At 30.9% G+C, this 22,968-nt stretch overlaps 2 protein-coding genes across 2 annotated transcripts; one reads left to right on the top strand and one right to left on the bottom strand.

The window, feature by feature from the left end:
- Positions 1-1,542: 1,542 nt before the first annotated feature.
- LOC121116531 (E3 ubiquitin-protein ligase RNF126-B) lies at positions 1,543-4,743 on the bottom strand. Its single transcript, XM_071887495.1, has 6 exons — positions 4,502-4,743; positions 4,297-4,419; positions 3,784-3,898; positions 3,389-3,703; positions 2,592-2,883; positions 1,543-2,034 (listed from the first exon to the last, which is right to left on the bottom strand). The coding sequence occupies exons 1-6, from the start codon at positions 4,580-4,582 to the stop codon at positions 1,845-1,847; spliced, it is 1,116 nt and encodes a 371-aa protein (XP_071743596.1). The 5' UTR covers positions 4,583-4,743; the 3' UTR covers positions 1,543-1,844.
- A 2,412-nt stretch (positions 4,744-7,155) lies between these two features.
- On the top strand, positions 7,156-21,414 carry LOC121116530 (uncharacterized). The gene is made up of 8 exons (XM_040710789.2): positions 7,156-7,266; positions 7,323-7,439; positions 14,060-14,438; positions 14,497-14,653; positions 16,909-17,084; positions 17,742-17,869; positions 17,931-18,242; positions 19,843-21,414. Exons 3-8 carry the CDS (start codon positions 14,115-14,117, stop codon positions 20,051-20,053), a joined length of 1,308 nt encoding a protein of 435 aa, XP_040566723.1. The 5' UTR covers positions 7,156-7,266; positions 7,323-7,439; positions 14,060-14,114; the 3' UTR covers positions 20,054-21,414.
- The last annotated feature ends 1,554 nt before the right edge of the window (positions 21,415-22,968 follow it).

The following is a 22,968-nucleotide window of genomic DNA, read 5'->3' as shown; positions in this document are numbered from 1 at the left end:
GATAAACCAAAATGTTATCAACATCGGATAAACAACTCAAGATATTTGAGGAACAAATATGGCTCACTTCAATGTTAGATAACGGGGAACTATTGGTGAAAATCGAGGAAGAAAAATTGTTTTCTTGTTTCCAGCCATATAAAATAGTAGGAATAAGATCGTCCTTAGATATAGCAAAAAGTTGTGTCTTCATTCGATATTTCATGAATGCCTTTTGGAAAGTATGATCTATTCAGCCTCTCCTAAGTATCCTTGATTTTTGAGATAACGTCTTCTTTTAAAAAATGGTGAATTCGATTATTAAATCGACTTTTATTTCGCTCAAATCTGTAAAAAAAGAAGAGAAAAAAAAAGAAGATTAAGTGCAATCATAGTTGTGAGTTGTAGTATATTCCTATTTGTCCTTCTAATGTACACATACAATCTTTCAAGAACTTTCTGGAGCGTCTTGGGTTTCGAAAAGAATTTGTATCTTTTCTTTCATTTATAAAATGTTTCTCCGAAAAATGTATACCACAAAATCTTGAATTATGGCTTGGCTCATAATTTTGGCTTCTAATTGCTATAATTTATTGCTTCAGAAGCTCAGGATCTTTAGAAAATTTATGGAGAGAATGATTTCTCTCTTTAAATCCTAAAGTTTATTTTTCTTTGACTTGGGAAAACCAATCCCGCGACCGGGATAACAGCAAATCATTCTATCTGAAATAGTTAAATATGAGTTATAAATGAATAATATATTGAACTATACTAATTATGGTTCTCGCATTTCCTTTTACTTACTTCGAGTTGGAGACGATCGGTTACACCTTCTACGCGTACACACTTCAAAACGACAAACATATGTAAAATCTTGTAAATAATTTTTCTTTTGCACTCTGGTATAAATATTAAAAATGCCTTCCATATTCATTTCAGTGTTCCCTGGTTTAATGTATTATGGATATAGAAATCAGTTATGACAGGGTTTTTTTTTCTCCATAAGTAAGATAATCAACATCAGTCTATAAGGAATTATGTCCCCAACACAAAAAGTTAAAATGTTAATAATTTCTGGAGAAGTCACTGAGACGTTTTTACGTCGTAAATTGTATCCTGGTCTATACTCTGTATTTATAAAATTACGTCAATTTTGTACAAAATTTTATATTTTCTGGGCTTTGCCGTGCAGATAGTACAAAATTGAGGAACTTAAGTCCATTTTGCACATTGGATTTTTGAGACCCTGGCCGTTACGTCATTTTGCACTCTTAGAATCAGTCTGAAAACTTACGGGTGATAAACATGTTCTAAAGTAAGATAAAATTATAAAATATAGTTTTGTTAGTTACTTCACTTTTTCACTAAGTACAAGATATATAAAAATTCAGGACAGTCTAACAGAAAACCAAAAATGTAGATCTATATGAGGGATTTCACTATAATTTCAACTTTTCTTCCTAATGAATTGAAACCTATAGGGTAGTCCCAAAATGTTCGGTAAATAGGAGCACTAAAGGGTAGACAAATCAGACTAATTGGAAAAAATAGACGGAATAGTCGTGAGTTGTGGATAAATTTATTCATTAAATTAATCATCATCCAATTAAGTTCAACGAAAATTGCAGTGTCGATGGTGTTATTTTTGATATATTTTACAATAACTTAACGAGTAGTCGAGGCGCTGATCAGATACAATTATGAATCATATTTGACTAAATCTAATTTTATCAAATTAAAAAATTATTCATCTTCTTATAATAGAGCTTTGCGTTTCATAGTAATTGTAATAGCGACAATAATAGTAGTAGCAATAAATAACATTATTTTTTTTTTAAAGATCAATGAAGTACATAATCTTTTATTTACTCCAAATCAAAATCGTAATAATCCAAATTACTAATATCGGAATTGGATGTTCCCCGTTCATTCGTACCCGAACTTGTTTCTCCAGAACCATTGGATGATGAAGAGTTTCCTCCAGTACTGCTAGTACTGACTGATGATGATGGTGGCTGAGATGCAGAGAGGGGGGATGTGGTATACTCAACACTCCTGGAACAAATGATACATTCAATGATTTTAATTTCATTGCCAGACAAGTATTCAATGATATTGCCAGACAAGTATTCAATTTAATCGACGTATCCATAGCTTTCATTTACACATTTATAATAAAAACGTCATATCTGGACATTTCAAAATTGTTCAGGAAAGGGAATGTAAATTTTTCTGCTCGTATAAATAAAAGATCTGCCAGATAGAACAATTGATAAAAGCCACAATAATAAGAGTATGTTAAAAAGTACTTTTATACATATTGTTCAAGATAAGCTGAACATTGTCGTAATTACACAATTTTTGAAATTTGACCAGATAGGAACATTTTTATACTCAAGCAGTGACATATGTAAAAAACCCATTATAAAAATTAAAAAAAATGAATACATAGTGGTCCCATAAATATGGTGCATCATTTTCATGAATATCAAATGTGAAATTATACAATGGTACATATATTGCATATTAAAAATGAAGGATCAAGAATGAATAAATACTATAAACACTGAATGCACATGCGACATGTATCACGTATAAATCACGAATCATACCTAAAGACTGTTTCAATTGCAGATGTAATGACATCATTAAGATCGGTTGCATTTGTCCAGGGAGCCCAAGTGTTTTCCGTATTATCACCGGAAGAAGTTTCATTGTTAGTGATGCTACCATCTTCTTTATTCTGCTCCTCCTGTTGAAATTTACGACAAACAGGACAAGTACCATGAAGCTCTAACCAAGGTATAATACATTGTTCGTGAAAAAAGTGATCACATTTTAGCTCTCGAACAGGTTCGTCTAGAACAAAATCCTCCCAGCAAACGGCACATTGAAGGCTTGAACCTAAAATAATATCATTACACATCATTATTAAGGAACGGCACTTTATTGGCAAAGAGCATCAGTAAAATTTAAAATGTTGTTTTGCATATTTATTTATTTATGAGATGGTAATGATCAAATGAGATAATATTTAAAGTCATCTCTTTATTTGTACTTGTATTCCTTACCAATTTCAGTAATACAAATAACACTGTAGAGGAAACAAATAATAATTCCAAGAAGATAATTTAGAATAATAGAGCAAGTCTTCGTTTCACAATTCAGGCAGGAAACTCAAGTTGCATTGAAAGTCTGGGGGTTAACTTCACGATGAACATTGAACAACCTTTGATGGCACCCTACATGTGTTTTAATGTATTAAGTAATAAGATGACTGGAAGGAACACTAAAAAATGTTAAATATTGATTGCCAATGTCACATGAATAACTTTGAATTATTAGATATGAAGCAAAAAAAATCACTCAATCACATGACATTACCCATATTTAAATAAAGAGAACTTACCAACTTGTTCACGGCTAATTTTAACTGTGGGTATTTCTTTTATTAGTTCTTTGTCTAAAGGTGGAGGACCAACCCCGTCCAAAGGTTGATTTAAAATTTGTGTGACAATGGCGTCGATTCCACCTCCACCAAAAACGTAATCCCCTGGATTGGAGTGCATAGTCATTCCAGGATTTGGCTGGATGAGATGAATTTGTTGACCACGAGCCCCATCAAAATTGGAAAGGATGTTAGTGAGGCCCTGCATAAAATTTGGAAACCCAATAAAGGCCAAAGGAGCATCTTGACTTCCCCTGGAAGGTCTCTCAGCTAAAACTGAATATGAAGATATAATTTTTAAATACGTAAAAACTAAGAAAAATAAAAGCTTAACATGTTCTACAGCTAATGAAAAGACAACAAATTAATATTGAATGTAAGTAAGAAATTTGGAGTGGGAAGTGAAGGCAAGATACTATGTACATTACTTTCAAATGGTCGTAAGAATCTAAGTAAAATCATACCGTTAATCTGAAAAAGATAAAAAAACAAACATTTATATAGTTATAAAGAAAACAAGTCATTTTGATTCTCTATGTTAGCACATTTCGCCTGCATTTGAGCAAATGGGGGCACCATATATTAAGCAATAAGATGCAAATATATGAGCCAATGTGACATGACAGGTTTGCAAAAAAAAAAGAATACAAAAATATTGATACATTGAGTGGTTTAAAAGAATGGACAAGACTTTGACAGTAGGATTGAAATGATTCATAGTACAATACTAGACATGATTTCCTATCCAAAGATCAAGATGTGTGGAAATGTCACGTGTCATGTCACCAGTGGGAAATGCCCTCCATTACCCAAACACCCACCCACCCAAACAGCACAAAATGAGCCTAGCACAAGAAAATGGAAATTACAGTCTCTAAAAAATCCTGCGGAGAATTAAGCGTGGAGGCAGGAGGAGGATCTGGAAGCTCTTCTATGAATCCCATATGACATCTCGGACACACAGCCGTCGTATCGTCGTTTGGAATGGAGTTCTGTAACATACATAGATATCAGAATACATAAAACGAATGAACCTAATGTCTCTTAGATTGGAAATGCGAACTTGATTCTTACCAAAGTAAAGTGTGTAGAACAATGATGACAAAAGTAGTAATTTATGGATCTTAATGTTTCACTAACCCCTTCGGCAGACATATTTATTCCGTTAAAAAAGTCCAAGTATTCTTTCTTATTTCTCTTCACCTCTTTTTTTTTTTTTTTTTTTTTTCTCTTCTTTTTATTTATAACAAAAAGTCATTTGGAAGTTTTTTCATATATTTAATTCCTTCTTTTTCTTTTTCTCTTTCCCTTAGAATAACATAGCAGTTACGATACCAGCTACGACACACACAGCACACCTCTACTCACTACGTCACTTCCAACCCAAGTAAACATAAATCACGTGATATCTACTACGTCATAGATGAAAATATTCATTACATAAAGTATTATTCGGGCTACATTGAATATGAATTCAACGTTGTCACAATAAGTAGTAATTTCGTATATCTTGAAGATATAAAATTATGGAAAACATGGGTCACTTTGAACAAATATGGCGTCTTTAGTATTAAAAGGTTGGGTGATCATTTTTACAATTGATTATCCAGCTTAGCTGATTTTAGGGTCGGACATTTTGTGGTTCATTTCATATTTGTTGCGGAACAGAAATAATATAAGTTTGAAATATTGTATTCTACTTCTAGAATGTTTTACGTACTTTATCTTCAACTATAGATATATTCATGGCATGTCAGTGTCAACTCAACAGAGAAAAGTTGTCGAGGAATAGTAATAAGTAATAACTAATAAGGAAAGATAAGAAACAAAACATAAAATAAGACATAGAATAAGAAACTTCCACAATTGATTTCAAGAGGTTGTGAGACTAAATACTTTCATGAAATTTGCGTTTTAATTGGTTCAGTTCGTACGTACCTATAATATAAAATAAGTAATCCATATTATTTTAAATATAAATCACTATTATCATTGAACTCATCATAAGTGAATAAAACTAGTACTCGTAATGTTGAAAAATGAATTTTTTTAATCCATCAATATAATCAAAAGTTTCTATAATGGAACATTGAAATTTAAAATATTTAATTTTAACAAAGTTACAAAAATAATTCAAAATTCATTAATCTTATTAAAATTTCTTTACTCCCTCAACTTAAATACGAATAATTTTTTTTGATCACATTCACAAAATGGTAAATGAATTGCATGACTTTTTTAAAATACCAAAACTATTTTAAATTAAACTTTTTCACTTACAAACCAAAAACGAAACCGAGTTACAAATGGTGATGTAAATCACGTGATTTTTTTAGCTAGCCCGTTCTTTTGGAATTGGTTATTTGAAGAATGAATTTTCTTTTCCTTAGCAGTTGGCATTATTATTTAATTCCTGAGAAAGCATGATTAAACATTCGTGTGTGCTCATAAAAGACGGAGCGTAACCCTGAGGATTTATGGTGAGTTATAATTATAAGTCTTTGGTGCACTCAGAGTAAAATTGAGAATCGATATAGAGTCATTCTTATCAATGTCTTTGCTTATTTCCTTCTTCCCCTCCTCCTTGGTTTTTGGATTATTTTTTTTTTTTTTTTTTTTACAAAAAAAATCCAAAAATTAAAATTTTTGTAAAAAAATCTCAAAAATCCATTGTTGTTGACAAAAATTAAATTTTATAGAAAAAATTACAAAAATACACAGCTGTTCTCAAAAAAAAATTAATTATTTTAAAAAAAAAATATCAAATGTTAAAATTTAGTCCCCAAAAATATCAAATGTTAAAATTTAGTCCCAAAAAATATCAAATGTTAAAATATAGTCCCAAAAAATATCAAATGTTAAAATTTAGTCCAAAAAAATATCAAAAATCCTAAGCTATTCACAAAAGATAAAATTTTTAGAAAAGAAATTCAAAAATCCACAGTTCACAAAAATATCATTTTTTGGACAAACGGTACAATAATTAAGTTTCAAATATTTTTGGAAAATATTTCAAAAATAGTAAATGTGTTTCTTATAAATTAAAAAAATTCAAAAATTTAATTTCAAATATTAAATTTTTTGCAAAAAAAATCTCAAAATCTATGGCTTTTCTCAAAAAATTAAATTTTGTTGAAAAAAATTTCAAATATAACATATTTTTCTCGGCTGCATAATTTGCCCAATTTTTTGATTCTGACCAATAAATGTGAAAGAAAACAGGAAAGATTCTTTATTTCATTAGGGGGGAGGCTAAATCCCTTGGGGAGCACCCTTGCATATTTCGGAAGATTTGCTAAAATATCAAGTGATTATGAGCCTCTTTTGGGAGGAAAGGTTGCGAGATATATTAAAAGTACCGCCACACTTCCAAAATGTACTCAATTGATCCATATTCAAGTTCAACACAATGCATGACGTATGGATATTGTATATGAACAAATATGGATATGATAATATTTACAGGACATTATGATTACATACGATACTAAATACTATTTGAAAATGTAAATTCAAGTTATTGATTAGAACAAACTGCTGCTCAGAGTAGAGTCTTAATTTGTAACTTGAGTGGCCATATGATTAAAACTATGTGTAGATCAAGGCTTTATGTATATATAATAAGTATGTTCCTAAAACTATTTATATTTCTATATCCTCAAAACAAGATTCATAATTGTATTGTTGCATAACTCAATTGTCATGTTCTGAAGTGAATAAAGTGCAAAATTATATAACTATCTAGGCAGCAAGTCCATCATGATGATTGAATGGGGAGGGGGAGAGTGGAGAGAAGCAAGAATGATGAGGACAAATTGATGAACTGACTGTAAAACAGAGTTTGTGTTATTCTGATTAGAATTGAATCCTTTTTTTATTTTAGTTTCCCTTTTAGAGCTAAGGACGTGAAGAATTGATTTAGTTTTTGTGTTTGTTGTACGTTATAGAAGATTTAAAGTTATCCATATCATACCATCTTTCGAAAAGAGTTAAAGGAGACAATAGCCTTAAAGTAAGTATTGATCATTATGAAGGTTCACTGTAAAATGTTTGGTGTAAAAAGGTTGCGGACAAAGCATTGCGTGGTAAAATGGTGGTGTGCATTATCATTGGTAGACAAAATTGTTCTGGGTAATATCATCTTAAAGCAATTTAATTGAGAAAAGTTTGATTGCAAGACAATGATATCGTTTGTAAATTCATTGGGATTATATCTTATTTGGGCAATCAAACTATTTAATGATAATAAAATACCCTGCCTTAGCCGCTTCCCTGAGTAGCATGAACCCTTTCTAATATCCCATAAGTACACTCCGTCCCTCAGGCTGTCCAGGTAAAGTGCTTTGACCTAAGACAATTTAAAATCCGCGCCCGGCATTTCTAAGCATCCCCCTTCTAATATCTTATAATACACCCCGGTCTACAGGTTGTGCATAAGACCTGCTGTGAGCCAGAGTATATTATAAGGGGTCCTTGATGCTCAAGTAAACGGCAGTGATGAATTTAACCAGCCTTGGGGTCCAGCTTTTCACCTACAAAACCCGTGGACCTGGGTGTATTATAGGATATTAGAAGGAGATTTTGATGCTTACAATGATGTTGTTTCACGATGATATTAACAAGAATTTTTTTGTCTTGAAATGATAATATAAACTACGATTTTACCACGCAATAAAATTACCCCATCGATTTTGTCCGATTTTTACAGGAAGTGGAGTCCATAAGTTAATTTTACCGCCCCAAACCTACAGATGTACAACTTAGTCAGTGATTTTTTTTTCAAATACACTATTTGTTAGGATTATATAAATATTATATTTGTTTTAGAAACTAAATTTCAGATCCTCCTTTGACTCGGGTCCATTTTAGTATATTTTTGCCCGACCCAAAGAGCAGGGTCAGTAGTAGTGTGAGTGGGCCTTACGCAAAGGTATATCTTTGTAGGGTTTTCCTTCTTTCACTTTTAAAAATTTGAATTCAACTTCTATTATTTGCTTTTTTGTAAAATATTTATTTTTGGTAAAGGAATTTCCATATTTGTTTTTAATTACCTTTTTTAGTAAAATTTCTTACATTGTTCCCCTAATTTGCCACCCTATAAAATATTCATTTTTGGGGGAGGGAGTGGGTATGCAAGGCCCGTTTTAAGGTACTCTTGTTATGCTTGCTTCATACCCCACTCTGGACAAAAAAAAATCCCCGAATTATAAACCCTATTTGTTAAACATATTTTCTTTGATGATTTTGGAAATTTGACAATAAAAAAAGAGCCATGTATATTATGTTATAAAAACTGTTATATAAATTTGATTCTGGAGCCATGGACTCAATATCCCCTGCCGCTCCTTTACTAGATAGAGGGAAGAAAAGACGACCTTCAGCCTCCAATATCATCAGGCTGCTTCATAATAATTGGCTCCTCAAAACAAGAGGGAAAAAATACATTAATTAAGATATATCCTAGTGTGAAGAAATCGTGAGAATTCATGATATTTACAACGCCATATTTTTTTGTTTGTGTTAAATGTTATGACAGTTTTGAAAGAGAGACTTTTTTTTTCTGTATTTTTTTGTCTTCTACGAAATAATTAGCAGTATGAGGAATTTCTTTGCTTCGTACGATCCTTCAGAGTATATATTATCCATCACGACTCTAGTAGTTAAGCAAGCAATGAGAAAAACATGAGAGTCTTACAAACAATGGTAGGTACTAGAGTTGGGATCAATTATTACTCGAACTCGGGAAAAAAGAATACAATTTACTATTTACTTGACAATTTTCTAAAAATAACTCAAACTCCCTCATCTAAACTATTATTTGAAAAAAAAACTAATTTACAAGAACTCAAATAATTATATAAAATCAAAACATTCGAGTAAGGATTTGTCAAATTTCCAGTATTAGTCAAAAATCACTAAACACTACACACTAGTAGGGGGTGGACCACAGGCCTGTAGCTCCTCTCAAACATTTTTTTAATCGTCAACACTATATAAAATTAACTTTCCAAAATATTTTCCAAAAAGTGTTTTGTTTCTTTTAAAAGAATCCCACCCCTAAATAAAATCCTGCGGACGTCCTTGCAAATTCTCAAGATATATATAGCACGATCATTCTAGAAAAATGGTCTTTGGAGGCTATATAAAAAGTATGTACGCAAGGTTTGGGTATTTTTTTCCCCATCCCATGTTTTTATTTGGTAAAAATAATATGTGTGTGTTTTTTGTTTTTTTAAAAACTCCCCCTTTCTTCACAAGCCGTGAGGACCTTAATAAAAATATGGTTCACAAATGAATCAAAAATATTGAGTTTTTGTCAAATATATTGTATCAAAATTGGGATTTTTTGGTTACAATTTGAAATTTTCACATTTTTATTTATTATTTTTTTTCTCGAAAAAAAAGATCATTCAAAAAATATAACAACATTCAATAATTGTCAAGGCATGTCAAAAAGCCCAACACGCCCTCCCAAAGAAAGAAAAAACATTTTTTTAAAGGCATTTTTACATTATTGAATAATTTTTGAAATTTTTTTCCAAAAATTTATATTTTTCGTGAATAGCTGCAAATTTTTTTAAGAAATATTTAATTTTTTGTGTAGGGCTATAGATTTTGAAATTTTTTTCAAAATAAATTTCGAGGAAATTTTATTTATCAAATTTTTTCCAAAAAAGTTTTTTAATTTTCGATATTCTTTAAAAAAAATATCCAAAAAGCCAAGCACTATTATTTATATACATAATCCTGCGGACTCCCCTAAATAAACTACTTGATAAAAAACTCCAAAAACTTGAAATAGATCGAACTCGAAAACGTATATTTCTCTCGTAACACTAGTAGTTACAATAAGGTACTAATGTTTTCCGCCTTGAATTCATTCACTGAGAAGCGTTAAGACATTTATTTGACAAAAAATATGAAGAAAAAAATCTAATTGTAATCATAATCATATATAATATGTAATTACATATTATTTAATGAGAAAGATTTGTGACGTATTATTATGAGAAAATTATGAACTCAAGAGCCCTCATGATTTTATATAAAATGAAATACATAATATTTTGAAGCTTTACGGAAGTCCTTGGATGAATGCATTTCGTAGATATTATTGTAATTTACCATTTTACAAAGACATAGATAATGTATATGTTTATAATTGATTATAATTTAAAACATTGCAAAAAAGCTCACAAACTACAGAGGTATGTGTATAATTTAGCAAATTATACACATAAATGTATACTGTATATGTAGTATACTCTATGTAATATTATTATTCATCATCGATAACTCTAGAATTGAGTATGATTGTACAGGGGCGTACATTTTTTTTTTTTTTGGAGCTCTGGTTTATGTCATTTTTTTTTATAAAAATCCAAAAATTGAAATATTTTGAAAAAAAGTTCAAACATCCACAGCTACTGACAAAAAAAATTAGGAAAAATATTTCAAAATTCACAGTTGTTGACACAAAAACTAATTTTTTTCGAAAAAAAAACTTTCAAAATCTACAGCTGTTTAGAAAAAATTATTTTTTGAAAAAAAGAATTTCAAAAAACCACAGCATTTTTAGCATAAATTTAATTTTTTTCTTAAAAAAAAATTCAAAAATTACGTTTCAAATATTAATTTTTCGGGAAAAAAAATTCAAAAATTAAATTTCAAATATTAATTTTTCGGGAAAAAAATTCAAAAATTAAATTTCAAATATTATTTCTTTTGGAAAAAAATCAACGTCTCTGTTGTATCTTACTGTTTGGTCTTGGGGTTTGGTCTGAAAACCCAATATGATCTCATTCGGTCTGAAAAAGTACCAAAAATGAATTTGGGTTGAATCAGTCTCAGTTGAAATTAGATCTAGACCAATTCTTTTTGGACTGTTTGATGTAAAGACTAGCCACTAGGGCACCCTCTATCCAATCAAAACATGAAGGGATCTTATATTTGAAAAATTTAAAGGAAGTCAAATTTCAAATGGCTTTGTGGCATCATTTTCTTTATAAAATTTGCTTTGATCTTGGATATTTCATAATGCTTTTAGGTCATAGTAATTTTTTAAAATCATATTTAGTTTTGCTGTGGTACTAGTGCCGTGCATCTTATACCTAGTCCTGCCGTACTTTAAATAGTATCTACACTTCTTTCTCTATGACCTCCTAACTTTTATTGTATCACACAATCTTTCCTCCACAAACCCAGATAAAGGCAAGAAATCATCTGGTGTTGATCCAAATCAGTCAATGATACCAACTGCTATGCATCCCTTATGTATTCCCAGACTATCATTGTTATTTAATTCTTCACAATCCGATACTGTATTATAATATTGCTTAGTAATATTTTTTTAAAGCTTAGCTATATCTATATATATATGATAGCCAAAAAGTATTCATATAAATAATAAAATGGCCAATAAATTAGTATATAAACGACGAGGGATCAACAAGAAATTGTATTCCATAAGTTATAATTTTTCAAATGGCCATGACGTATGCAATGGGACGAGGTAATCGACAGCTGACAACATATTACATATAGTAATTTTGTGTTAGTGAGGTAACACAGTGTTATTGTCAATGTTCATTATTTTGAGACACAACTGACGTCATCAATAATTCATCGCTTTGGCACTAGTTCTAAAGCTAAACTCAATAGGATTTATACCGATAATTATGACTGAAAACATTATCAAATGGGAAAAAATCACAAGCTCAAAGCAAAAGTTTATATCACAAGAAAATGATGCTACGAAGACATTTTAATTTTTTCGACAAAAAGCAGTTTTAATATTTAAAATTTAAGATCCTGTTTTAACTGGGTATATGTCTATTCTTGTACATCAAACAGTCATATAGATAAATCAATCATTAGAGGGGATTTTTTTTTACTTGGTTGCTTGGATAAGTTAGGAAGAGAGATAACAAAATTCTGATCATGAAAAATGTTTATTACAGCTGTTTTATTTGGTTTAATTGTAGATATGTTATTATCATAAGGGAAAAATTAAACTTAATCTAATTGTGTACATCTCTTACTATTTGAATCCATTATCTACATTTTAAGAAAAACACATCAGTTTTAAACTAATCTTACGGCCTTACATTCCTGAAAGATTCAAAATTAATTTTTACTTCCTAGTTTGTTAGAAGGTTAGAAATGACAAATAAATATTCAATATATTAATATCAAATTAATTAATAAAATCAATAATATTGTATATATGTTCAAATGTTGTTTGTTTTTTTGTTATAAATCCTTAGTAATTGGGCATCACTTTTTTTTTTTCATTAGACCCCAATTAAACTGTAGCATAAATTTTTTCAAAACTTCATTCCAAGTGAATCTTCAATCATGTCAATTACAATTTTTATTGAATGAATTCCATAAAGGAAGGCTATAATATTATGAAATAATTATTTGCAAGATTTAGCAAAAATTCTTTTTTTTTTCTGAGGAATTTATCGTAGGTGTAAAACCTTGGAAAGTCCTAGAAAAACTCTATAGCTCACCATATATTATGAATAGACTTACGATTTGTGACAATCGCAAAAAAAATTTATTACTTTAGGCTTTTTGAGAAAAAAAAATCACATTTTGCCTTTTTTTTGCGTGAAAATTGCTCATTTTTCTAAACTGGTACGAAATGAATATAGAAAATTCGGATTCTAGTTAGATTGCACACCAGGTTTGGATGATTATTTGATTTTTTTTTTTTTTTGAGGGAAATCTACCTACAAAAACCCTCGGTCATTCGGCTTTCTTTTTAGAGGTAAGAATATTTACGGAGTGGTCCATTAAAATCTGAACACTTTGAATTTTAAACTTCAACAAGATACAATTTATTAATTAACGATAGAATTTCAACCCAATTGATACAGTAAATAGATTTGTGTCTGATCTCTCTTAATAATGAATGTAGCCACTCTTAGCGACAATGTTGGCTTTCAGGCGGAAGACCTGGCATTCAAGTGTCCTTTTCTCGACTTTTACGTAAACTAGAGACCTAACATTTTTTTTTAAATTAATGGTGCATTAATATATCGAAATATGAATTAATTTCAATCCCTCAACCTTATTGGTTATAGAAATTAGTAAGGTTTCAGATTTCAATGGACAACCCGAGATATATTATAAAATCTGGATTATAATCGGATAAGGTAGTGAGCCAGATTCGTACAAAAGCCAATTAGAGGAAGGGGAAATTTGCCTGAAAATTGACTATTGAATAATCCCCCTTGAGGAAAAATAATTTTACGTCAAATTAGAAAATTCTAATCTTCCTTTTATACAAAAGGTTGGACGTTTAATCAGTGGGGGTGATGATGAAATGCCTCCTTCTAACAAGACTCCCGAGATCACACCAAATTTAAATTTGTTCCAACTTGTCATGTGGACGTTAAACGTTCTTTTAGTAGGTTTAAAACTACCAATAAGAATCGAAGGCGTTAATTAAAGGAAGAAAATCTTTCTACAATCTTGATTTGTGTATATGATAATGCAAAATTTATCAATAAATAATGATAAATATAAACCAAAATGTTATTGCTTTTTTATTGAACTGATTTCTCCCTAAAAAATTGCTCAAAAATCCCTAGTAAAATGATGATTTTTATCTGTTCTTTTCAGGCCCCCTTCATTCCTTCGATGCAATATATATCCTAGGGGGATAATCCGCATTAGAATGAATATCAGCAATACAAGTATACAAGATAGTCTTCCGGTGGAAGTTGAAGGACACTTTTCATTTACGAATAAAATCACAGAGGAATGGATTTGGGTATGTGTCTATGGGATCTCTGTCGTTCTGGTTATCATACTCAATGTTCTCATGCTCTGCTCATTTTGTAAAAATGGGTTCCTTCGAACTGCCAACACTCATCGAGCGATTGCATTCCTAGCCTTTAGAAATGTGATTCGAAGTATTTTCTCGATTGCTCTTCTCTACATCACAAAGTTCAACTACACCTTTAAGGACTTTAAAAACTTTACTGCATTCTCAGATAGAGTAAGGATCTTATCTCCGGATCTTATAATCTTTGTAACTTTTTCATAATATCTCACAGGACGGAGCACCCCTACTTTGTGACATTCTATGCGCAGTTGACAATTTCTTATTGGCATATCCAATGTTTGTTATAGTCTCGCTCGCTGTTCATATGTTTACTCGCTATCCGAGTCCACAATTGGGAATGATGTCATTCAAAAAGTTTCCATTTACAAGTAACGTGAACAAAGTTATTCGGCATTTTTTGTCCTGACTTTTATGGGGACGTTTACAAGTGCTCTACTGCTCACCATAAAGCAATAATCTAATGCCCCTTCCTGCATATATTATGCATTCATTCCTTTCACCGCTCAAAAAGATATCTCTTTTAAGAGATGAGGGAAACTATTAGTGATGGAACGATTAATTTGCGATTTCCATTCTTATTTATTACTTTTCTAAGTTATGAAGGGGGAAAAAAAATACACCAAATTAAGGAATTTTTGCTTTTTACTGCAAAATTTTATGTTAATTTTTCAAATTTTTTCCCAAAAAAAATTAAAAATTTATGAACAACTGTGAATTATTCAAAAACAAAAATTATTTTTTGGAAAATAGGCATGGTTTTTTTGAAATTTTTTTATAAAAAATTTAATTTTTTGTGAATTGTTTTGGATTTTGAAAAAAATTAATTTTAAAAACCAATATATATATAATCTTGTGGACTTCCCTGAAAGCAAAATGTTATTTTTAATCTATTATTTAAAATACTAAAGAATTGTAATCGGCATTAGGAATTTTAACTAGAATGTTATTGGCATCAAAAAAAAATTAATCGTCCCATCACTAGAAACTACCATTGCATGAATATGACATAACTCTCCATTTCCTTACATTCTACTTAATGTTATGATGGAAAGGAATTCTACAAAGAGTTCATCAAGTTAGTTCAAGGCTCATATTACATAAATGCTGATTGACCTAAAAAACAATATTGAACAAAATTACGGAGTAGTAGAATTTCTTTTTTTACATAATATTTTAGCCCATTATTTCGGTCAATTATACCCTTTGTACTCAAATGGATGTCCATGAATGTTAACTATAGCTTAGAACAGGGATGTTCAATCCGTTCATTGCGGCCTACTTCATGCTTAAGTGCGGCCCACTAATCATTCTCAATTAAAGTAGCATATTTAGAAAAATTGTAGCAATATCATCAAAACGTGTAGAACGCCCATAATAAGTAGAAACATTGAAAAATATTCCCTAAGTAATTCATTGAGAAAACAGTAAATTTCTTTTTAAGGATTTATTTTTATTTTTAAAAATTTACATTTATGTTTAGCTTAAATTTGGGATAAATATGCATTTAATAGTTTTGTTTTATAAAGTCATTTTTCATGAAATTTAATTTAATAGGTTCTGTGGCCCATCAAAATATTTCAAGTGGCAATGGTGCCCAGTATATTAAAAGGTTGGACATCCCTAGTTCAATACACGTGAGGTTAATTTAACCCACATAAACCCGCCCCTGTTAAATATAATATATTATTTTGTCATGCTTTTAATGTGACGATTAATTTTGGCTAGGGTAAGTGGGGTTTGCAGGCCTCCGAAGGGTGTCCCGTACTTTTACCTCAAACTATTTTGCTTCAGGACTTTTGGCCTTAATATATACATAAATACATTTTTGATTGTAATTGGTGTTCCTTTTAAATTTTTAAATATAAATATGTATTGTTCATGCAATAAAAGGCAGTGAGTGGTTTGTTTCTGTAAGAGCAATGATGTTATTATGTTACAAAATTTCCAGCCGTACTATTGAAATATCACTATGTAATGATGTCGAACTAGAGATAAAATAGGTAATATAATAAGAAAAAGAAACAAACACGACAGCTATTCGAATGCAAGAAGTGTATCCGTTATCAATTATCGTTCGACATCATTGATTGTTATCAATTATGTGAATTATGATCCAACTTTTGAGTGCCTTCCCGAATCCTTTCAGTGGTTTGCCTCACTACTGCGAGCCGCCTCTTCTTTTGACACATTCTGGATCATAACAAAGTAGAAACCACTGTTCTTGCTTCAAAACAACTATTCAATGTTTTTTTAGAGTAATCAAAATGTTTGATTTAAAAATTCAATTAAAAACGACGGATAAATATCAATTATTTATATATCAAGGCAAAATATCCTAGAAACAAAGTGATTTTATGGCGAAATGGTTTAAGGCAAAATACTGTGAGGCAAAATAGTTTAAGGCAAAAGTACCACTCACCCCCTCCAAAGGATTAAACCTAATAATTTGTCCATAGTGTTGACGAGTTACATATGTCATTGTACAAAGTAGAAAATTGACGAAATTGCATGCCGATGGATCTCCATACATTGTTTGCTTACATGTAAATGAATCTCTTTGATGATCTTCATATGTATATATTTATTTTATTTTATTGACTCCCTTCAAATCCAAAACCATTAGGTCCACATACAGATACGAATCTCAAGGTATATGGACAAAGACACTCCAAACTAAACACTGGATTTCTTCCCAGAGAGTCCATTTGCCTAGGGATTGTTTTACCAGGACTTCCTTTGATACTTGCTGGGCTCGTTGCTTGCCCAATTCCACTAATGCATCTCACTCATACTCTTGAGGTATAATTGTATATTTTATTACTATAGGTAGTGCTCGAGTTGTAGGGGCTGGAGGAATGCACTCTTCCTTCAATGAAAATGCTGAAAAATCTTCCCCCCTGTAAAACACATTGCGTTCAAAATGCACTTCAATCAATTGTATTTTCAAAAACAAATTAGTGAAAGAAACACTTGAATTCCCAATAATCAGAATCTATCGCTAACCATCCCCTAAAAATTCACAGTTCTTCACAAAAAATTAAATGTTTTTTAAAAAAATTTCAAAAAAAATAAATTTTTGGAAAAAATTTCAAATATAAATTTATTGAAAACAAATTACGAAAATTCTGAAAAAGTTACAAACATTAAGAAAAAATTACAAAAAATTTTGAAAAAATTTCAAAAATTCTGAAAAAATTTCAGAAATACAATATGGAATATAAAATTTTTGGAAAAAAAATTTAAAAATCCAAACTATTGACAGAAAATTAAATTTTTTTCCATCCACAAATTGAAATTTTGTGGATTATTTTTCTTCTAAACAGGCAAAATTCTTCTTCTTTTTTTTTGGGGTGGGGATACAACCCCTCCATCCCCTGAGGATGCCCCTGCATGATTTTACAACTCGACCACTGACTAGGTATTCATTGTGCCATTTTACCACATATGTGTACTTAGGTCATACCCGACATGTTCATTTGCAAGGATTCTACTTCGCATTTGACCTTCGATATTAGTATATTCATCTTACAATTCTGTTTGCCCTTTCTCCTTGTACTTTTCCTCGGAATCGGACTCATTGTTAGGTATAGTATCAACAGCCTATGCTCACATTAACTTCCTTTGATTGGTCCTTTCCTTTACTAGGAGATGCCTTCAATGCTCAACCCATCATTGCTGCAACTCTTGGTGCAAGGAAGAAGGTGTCATTATCTGCTACTTTATCCTCGTATCCCTCTCCCAATCCCTTTACTATTTGCCTATCTTTGAGCAATTTGCAAACAAGATCGAAATCAACAACTTCATAGCAAATTACTTAGAGAAATGGATTAGCCCACAGATTGCAAGAGCTGTTGAGGCAGGGATCACAGGAGGTTCTTTACCCCTTCTCTGCTTCTTCTTTTTACCAACTTATAGGCAATTCACAACAGAGCCAGACGCAGATGACCTTAAACTTAGGTAGGCTCATTAGGCTCCTTCGAGCGTTTTCACTGACGTCATAAATTGAATCATAAGTAAAGGGGACGCCATCAATGGAGTTGAAAGTGTATATTTCTAATAAACAAAATGAACAAATTTACTTTAAATCTTGATGAAACTCCATCAAATAGCCTTAAGAATAAAGAAATACCTACATTCTATAAAACTTTATTTCAATCAAAAACGGATATTTAAATTAAATAAAAGTAATATGTATTCAAAATCCCTATAAAAAAGTGAGATTTTTACATCCTTATAGAAAAACATATTTTTCATACCATCCTAATAGCTGATTTTTATCTACAATATGGAAATAAGATTTTATAACGATGTTATAACATATTGCTTATACATTTTTACGCTCAGATATGAAATAAAACCAGGCAATAGATGGGTATAATGTTTATAAACAATAAGGTTGGAGTCCTTTTATTTGTTAATCCCATTTGGACATCCAATAGTTCATTAGTTTCCTTAAAACTTACGTTGTTATGAAACTTAGTTTTTTAGGCAACCAAAATGGTCAGCATCAACAATGATGACGTCACGTGAAAACGCACTCTAATTCATTGAGCATGCACATAATTGACCAACAAAGGGCTATTTTGAGTGCAGAATGATAATTAAATAAATGAGGAAATTGAATTAAAACAATCTTGGAATAAATGTCCTAAGGAGTTTAGTTTTAGTTTTTTTGGTTGATCCATTTATTTTAAGTCATCAGAATGGTAATTAATAATAAAAATCTTATAATTCCTTCAGACGGGGGGAGGCTTCAAAGCTTAGGTGAAGGAACCCACTTCCCACTTGATTCCCCGCCGTAAATACAAAGGGGTATCTGCAGGATTATATTTTGAGGGGAGTTTAAAAATTTAAAAGCTCAAATTTTTGGACTGGCTCTTGAAAAATTTGATCAAACGAGTATTTTTTTTTTTTTTAAAAGAAAGAATTTAAAAAGTTTTTTTTAACTCATTTTCCTACAAAGCCAAAATTTTTCGGTGCTAACCACAATAATTCCTTGATGTGGGAGGGGGGTTGAAGCCCCTCCATCTCCCTCCCAAATACACCACCACAATTGGTACATTTTCTTGGTTACATTTATAATTATTTTCGGGTTCGACGTCCCCTTGAAGAACTCTCACGTCTCCCAAGTGGGATACATCTCCCAGTTTGAAACCCACTTCTTTACAAGTTTCTTTTAATTCAATTATTTCCTTCATTTCATAACGATTTTACAAATAAAAATAGCCTTAAGTTGGTCAAAAAAAGACTGTTCCTCTGTTAATATAAATACAAGGTTAGACCATCAATGTAATCGGGCTTGCTAGAATTTTCAATTTGCTGTACCGTACCTACTGCTGAGTAAGACAGACAGATTTTGACGTCATAGAGTATAGCAACAGTAGATTAGCAGCATATAATACTAGAAATTATTGGTTAATAGTAACAATTAACGTGCCTATTAAAAAGCTTGGTGATCAGGCGAAAAAGCGTTATGGTGTAACCTTGTATTTCTTATATATGAACATCGAATAAGTTCCTCCTTCGCATATAAATTAATAATGATATTTGTAATTAGTATCCCTGATGGTCAAGAGTCTGTTATTATGACAGGAGTGACAACCTCACACCATGATCTACTACCAGCAAGTCATCCCACAACCCCTGGAGCTTCTCATCGCTCCCTGGAGCCTCAACATCAATTTGCAACGATTCTCACATCTTCTGCCTACGGGAGCGGGAGTCATAAAAGGCGTTATCAGGATCATGATTTTGATGACGATCTATAAATGAGACCCAAGTGTGTGCAGAGGGCGCAAAACATCATATTTATATTGTAGTTGTATATGTCGTGTTATTATGATTTAAGAAGTGTTTTTGTTTAAAAGGAATGAAAAACAGACGGAAAGTATTGTAAAATATAATTATGTTGTATAAGTTCCTCCCCCCTTCGTATAACTATATTATATTATATTATAATGATAATAATAATAATAATCTTATTAGTTTGAATTCAGACACAATTAATAATTGTTTTCTTTTCTCTACATCCTCGTAGAGTGTACACACAATCACATTAATATATCTATACAATACAAATGTTCATACAATTACAGAAAAGAATATTATATGATCCTCGATACAAACAGACAAATAACATTCATCATACTATTTGTCTGATTTATAAGTCTATTTACTCTTTGAATAACTGTATAAATATTAACAACCAACATTATAACGAAGTAAAATCATGGGATAGACTTCATAACTCATTATATCCATGAACTGAGCTTATTTTATGATGTTCCTCTTTTTAACAATTTACATTACGTATTTAAAAAGAATGAAAGAATCTAACAAAAGGAGTCGCAAAGTGGGGAAAAGATTGCATTTTTGAGTCCGAGTCTTTTAATATTTCAATTTGAGTCCTCATATTTTATTTTTTTTTCCCTTTCAAGGTCATGAAAATAATTGTGGATGTGAAAATTGTCCAAATCTTTGTAAGCATACATTTCAAAAAGATGTATTTGTTGTTAATCTGAAGATATTGTTGCTTTTATTAATTATTTCTCCCTATTTTGAAAATCCAAAGGTATTAGCGTGTAGGGAACCCTAAACTTTATTTTATGATATTCTTCAGTCTACCTGATTTTTCAGTTGTACAGCTGGAAAAACATCATTTAGCTAAGCTGAGTTTGGCAATAGTTTTGCCGATTTCTAGCAAAGTCAGAAATATAAATAAAAAATTCTTGGTTATATTTCGGATGTGTAAATTACATTCAAATTGAAAAGTTAAAAGCACACACCGGGTCGGATCAACCTAATACTAGCAAGTTAATCTAGTCAAGGCTGGATGCTTTATACGTGAAACACACTCTTTTTTTTTTCTTCCTATTTTTGACCTGATAAATGCCTTTTTTAGAGTTAAATAGGGAAAGAGGGATTTGAATTAATACAATCATGTAAATAATGTCTTTATATATATTTTTTTTTTGGTTGATATATTGATTTTATATTGTCAAAATTAGTCCAGGATTTGAATGTATTTAATCCTTTTGGGTAGAAATAATCTTTAAAGAATATTTGCAAATATTTATTTTATATAATAAAATGTGTTTTCTTTTATAAATATACATATATAAACTGTTTATATTTTTGCGAAGCATAATTGTCTTACTGAAACTTTAAAGAATGATATATCAAAGAGTTCATAATAAATTAAATTCCTCAAGCTATAAACTATACATTTTTCGATTTGATACCCGTTTCTAGTTAAAAGTAGCTGATTTTAAGCCAATTTTCCTCAAACCCACCTGGCAATACTGTAGATAGGTCGTTTACCAAAGTTGACAACGTACACTTTTCTTTTTGATTTACAGCCACGAGGTGTAATTTCCCCATCTTTAAGTGTAATATAGAATCCAGATTAGTTAATGTTTTTATTGAATTAAACATAAATAACTGTCGAGTTCTAGCCTAGCTAGAATTTGAGACATTTCATGGAAAATATATATAATATATATTTTCAATTGCATATTTTAATCGAATCCTCAGAGTTGAATACTATGACTGTTAATTTCAAACCTCCAAAGGATTTCAAGCCAGGTTATGAGAACCATCACAAATTACTTAGTGGCTCCTTCAACGAATTTTTAACGGTATTTTTTCAAATATGATACAATGACATTTGTTTGTAACAATTTTCGGCAAAATGTACCAAATTGTCCTTCAGCGAAATGTTCGTTGGGAAAATTGTTCTTCGATTTGGAATTTGTCTTCTTACTAAACATTGAGTACAAAGGCTTCATCCCAATATCGATGCCTTATTTATGAGTGGGCACCATGTACGTAAACTTCATAAAGAAGTGCTCTACCATTCTAGGCCCCCATCAAGGCTGAGGGAAGCTACATTGAATAAAGTCGTTATTTCAATGTATGAATATAAAATAATAAAAAAGAATGATTAATTTCGGACATATCGTCTTTGATATATGGTTTAAGCTATTTTCTAAATTTTGAAATTTTTACCCGGTACATATATGTACCGGGTGAATCGCTATCCTCTTTGGGGGAGAGGACTGAAGCTAAAAAAAAATTTATTTATATAATTAATGACATTACGGTGTTGATAATTTTTGGGGCAAATCTCCCCTGATATCCGATATGTATGTAATATCGGCGGGTTTCAAATCAGTATTATCCTTGGGTGTTATCGCTTTTTAAAATAAGTCCCTCAGTTATTTCCGAAACGTCCTCTATAAAATGGAATCATATTTTAAATAAACTAAACCAATTAAACTTGATCTACAATTACGTCATTGATAATTTTTACGTCTTTGGCGTCGTTTTGTACGTCCTTCAGATTTATAACGAGACTGGAAGGGAGGTATCCGAATATATCAATCAGTGTATCTGGTATTTAGTGGTTCACGTATTAGTGTTTTTGGAGATATTAACTCACGGAAACAAAGTGATACGGATTGTTCAAACACTCACAATCGTAGAGTTTTACTTTATTTTAAGGAAAAGCTGGAGGATGCAAAACTTCAGAGGTACAATTTGTAAGGGCAATATATGTACATAATATTTTGTAGGTAAAAAGTTTGTGTGACGTCAAAATTTATGGATCAATACATCCCTAGCTCAGTACTGAACTTACGGTGTGGAGATTAATTATTGTAACAATTCAGTTGTTTGAAAGGAT

This window comes from Lepeophtheirus salmonis, chromosome 4 (genome assembly GCF_016086655.4).
Source record: "Lepeophtheirus salmonis chromosome 4, UVic_Lsal_1.4, whole genome shotgun sequence".
NCBI lineage: Eukaryota > Metazoa > Arthropoda > Copepoda > Siphonostomatoida > Caligidae > Lepeophtheirus > Lepeophtheirus salmonis.
This window is presented reverse-complemented; position numbering and strand designations above follow the sequence as displayed.

Coding starts and splice junctions, on each gene's coding strand:
- LOC121116531 (XM_071887495.1), bottom strand. CDS start 4,582: ATGTCTGCCGAAGGGGTTAGTGAAACATTAAGATCCATAAATTACTAC. Junction 3,704..3,783: donor ATTCAATATTAATTTGTTGT/CTTTTCATTAGC, acceptor CTTCATATTCAG/TTTTAGCTGAGAGACCTTCC. Junction 2,884..3,388: donor AATTAGCCGTGAACAAGTTG/GTAAGTTCTCTT, acceptor ATATTATTTTAG/GTTCAAGCCTTCAATGTGCC.
- LOC121116530 (XM_040710789.2), top strand. CDS start 14,115: ATGAATATCAGCAATACAAGTATACAAGATAGTCTTCCGGTGGAAGTT. Junction 14,439..14,496: donor TTACTGCATTCTCAGATAGA/GTAAGGATCTTA, acceptor AATATCTCACAG/GACGGAGCACCCCTACTTTG. Junction 17,870..17,930: donor GGAATCGGACTCATTGTTAG/GTATAGTATCAA, acceptor TTCCTTTACTAG/GAGATGCCTTCAATGCTCAA.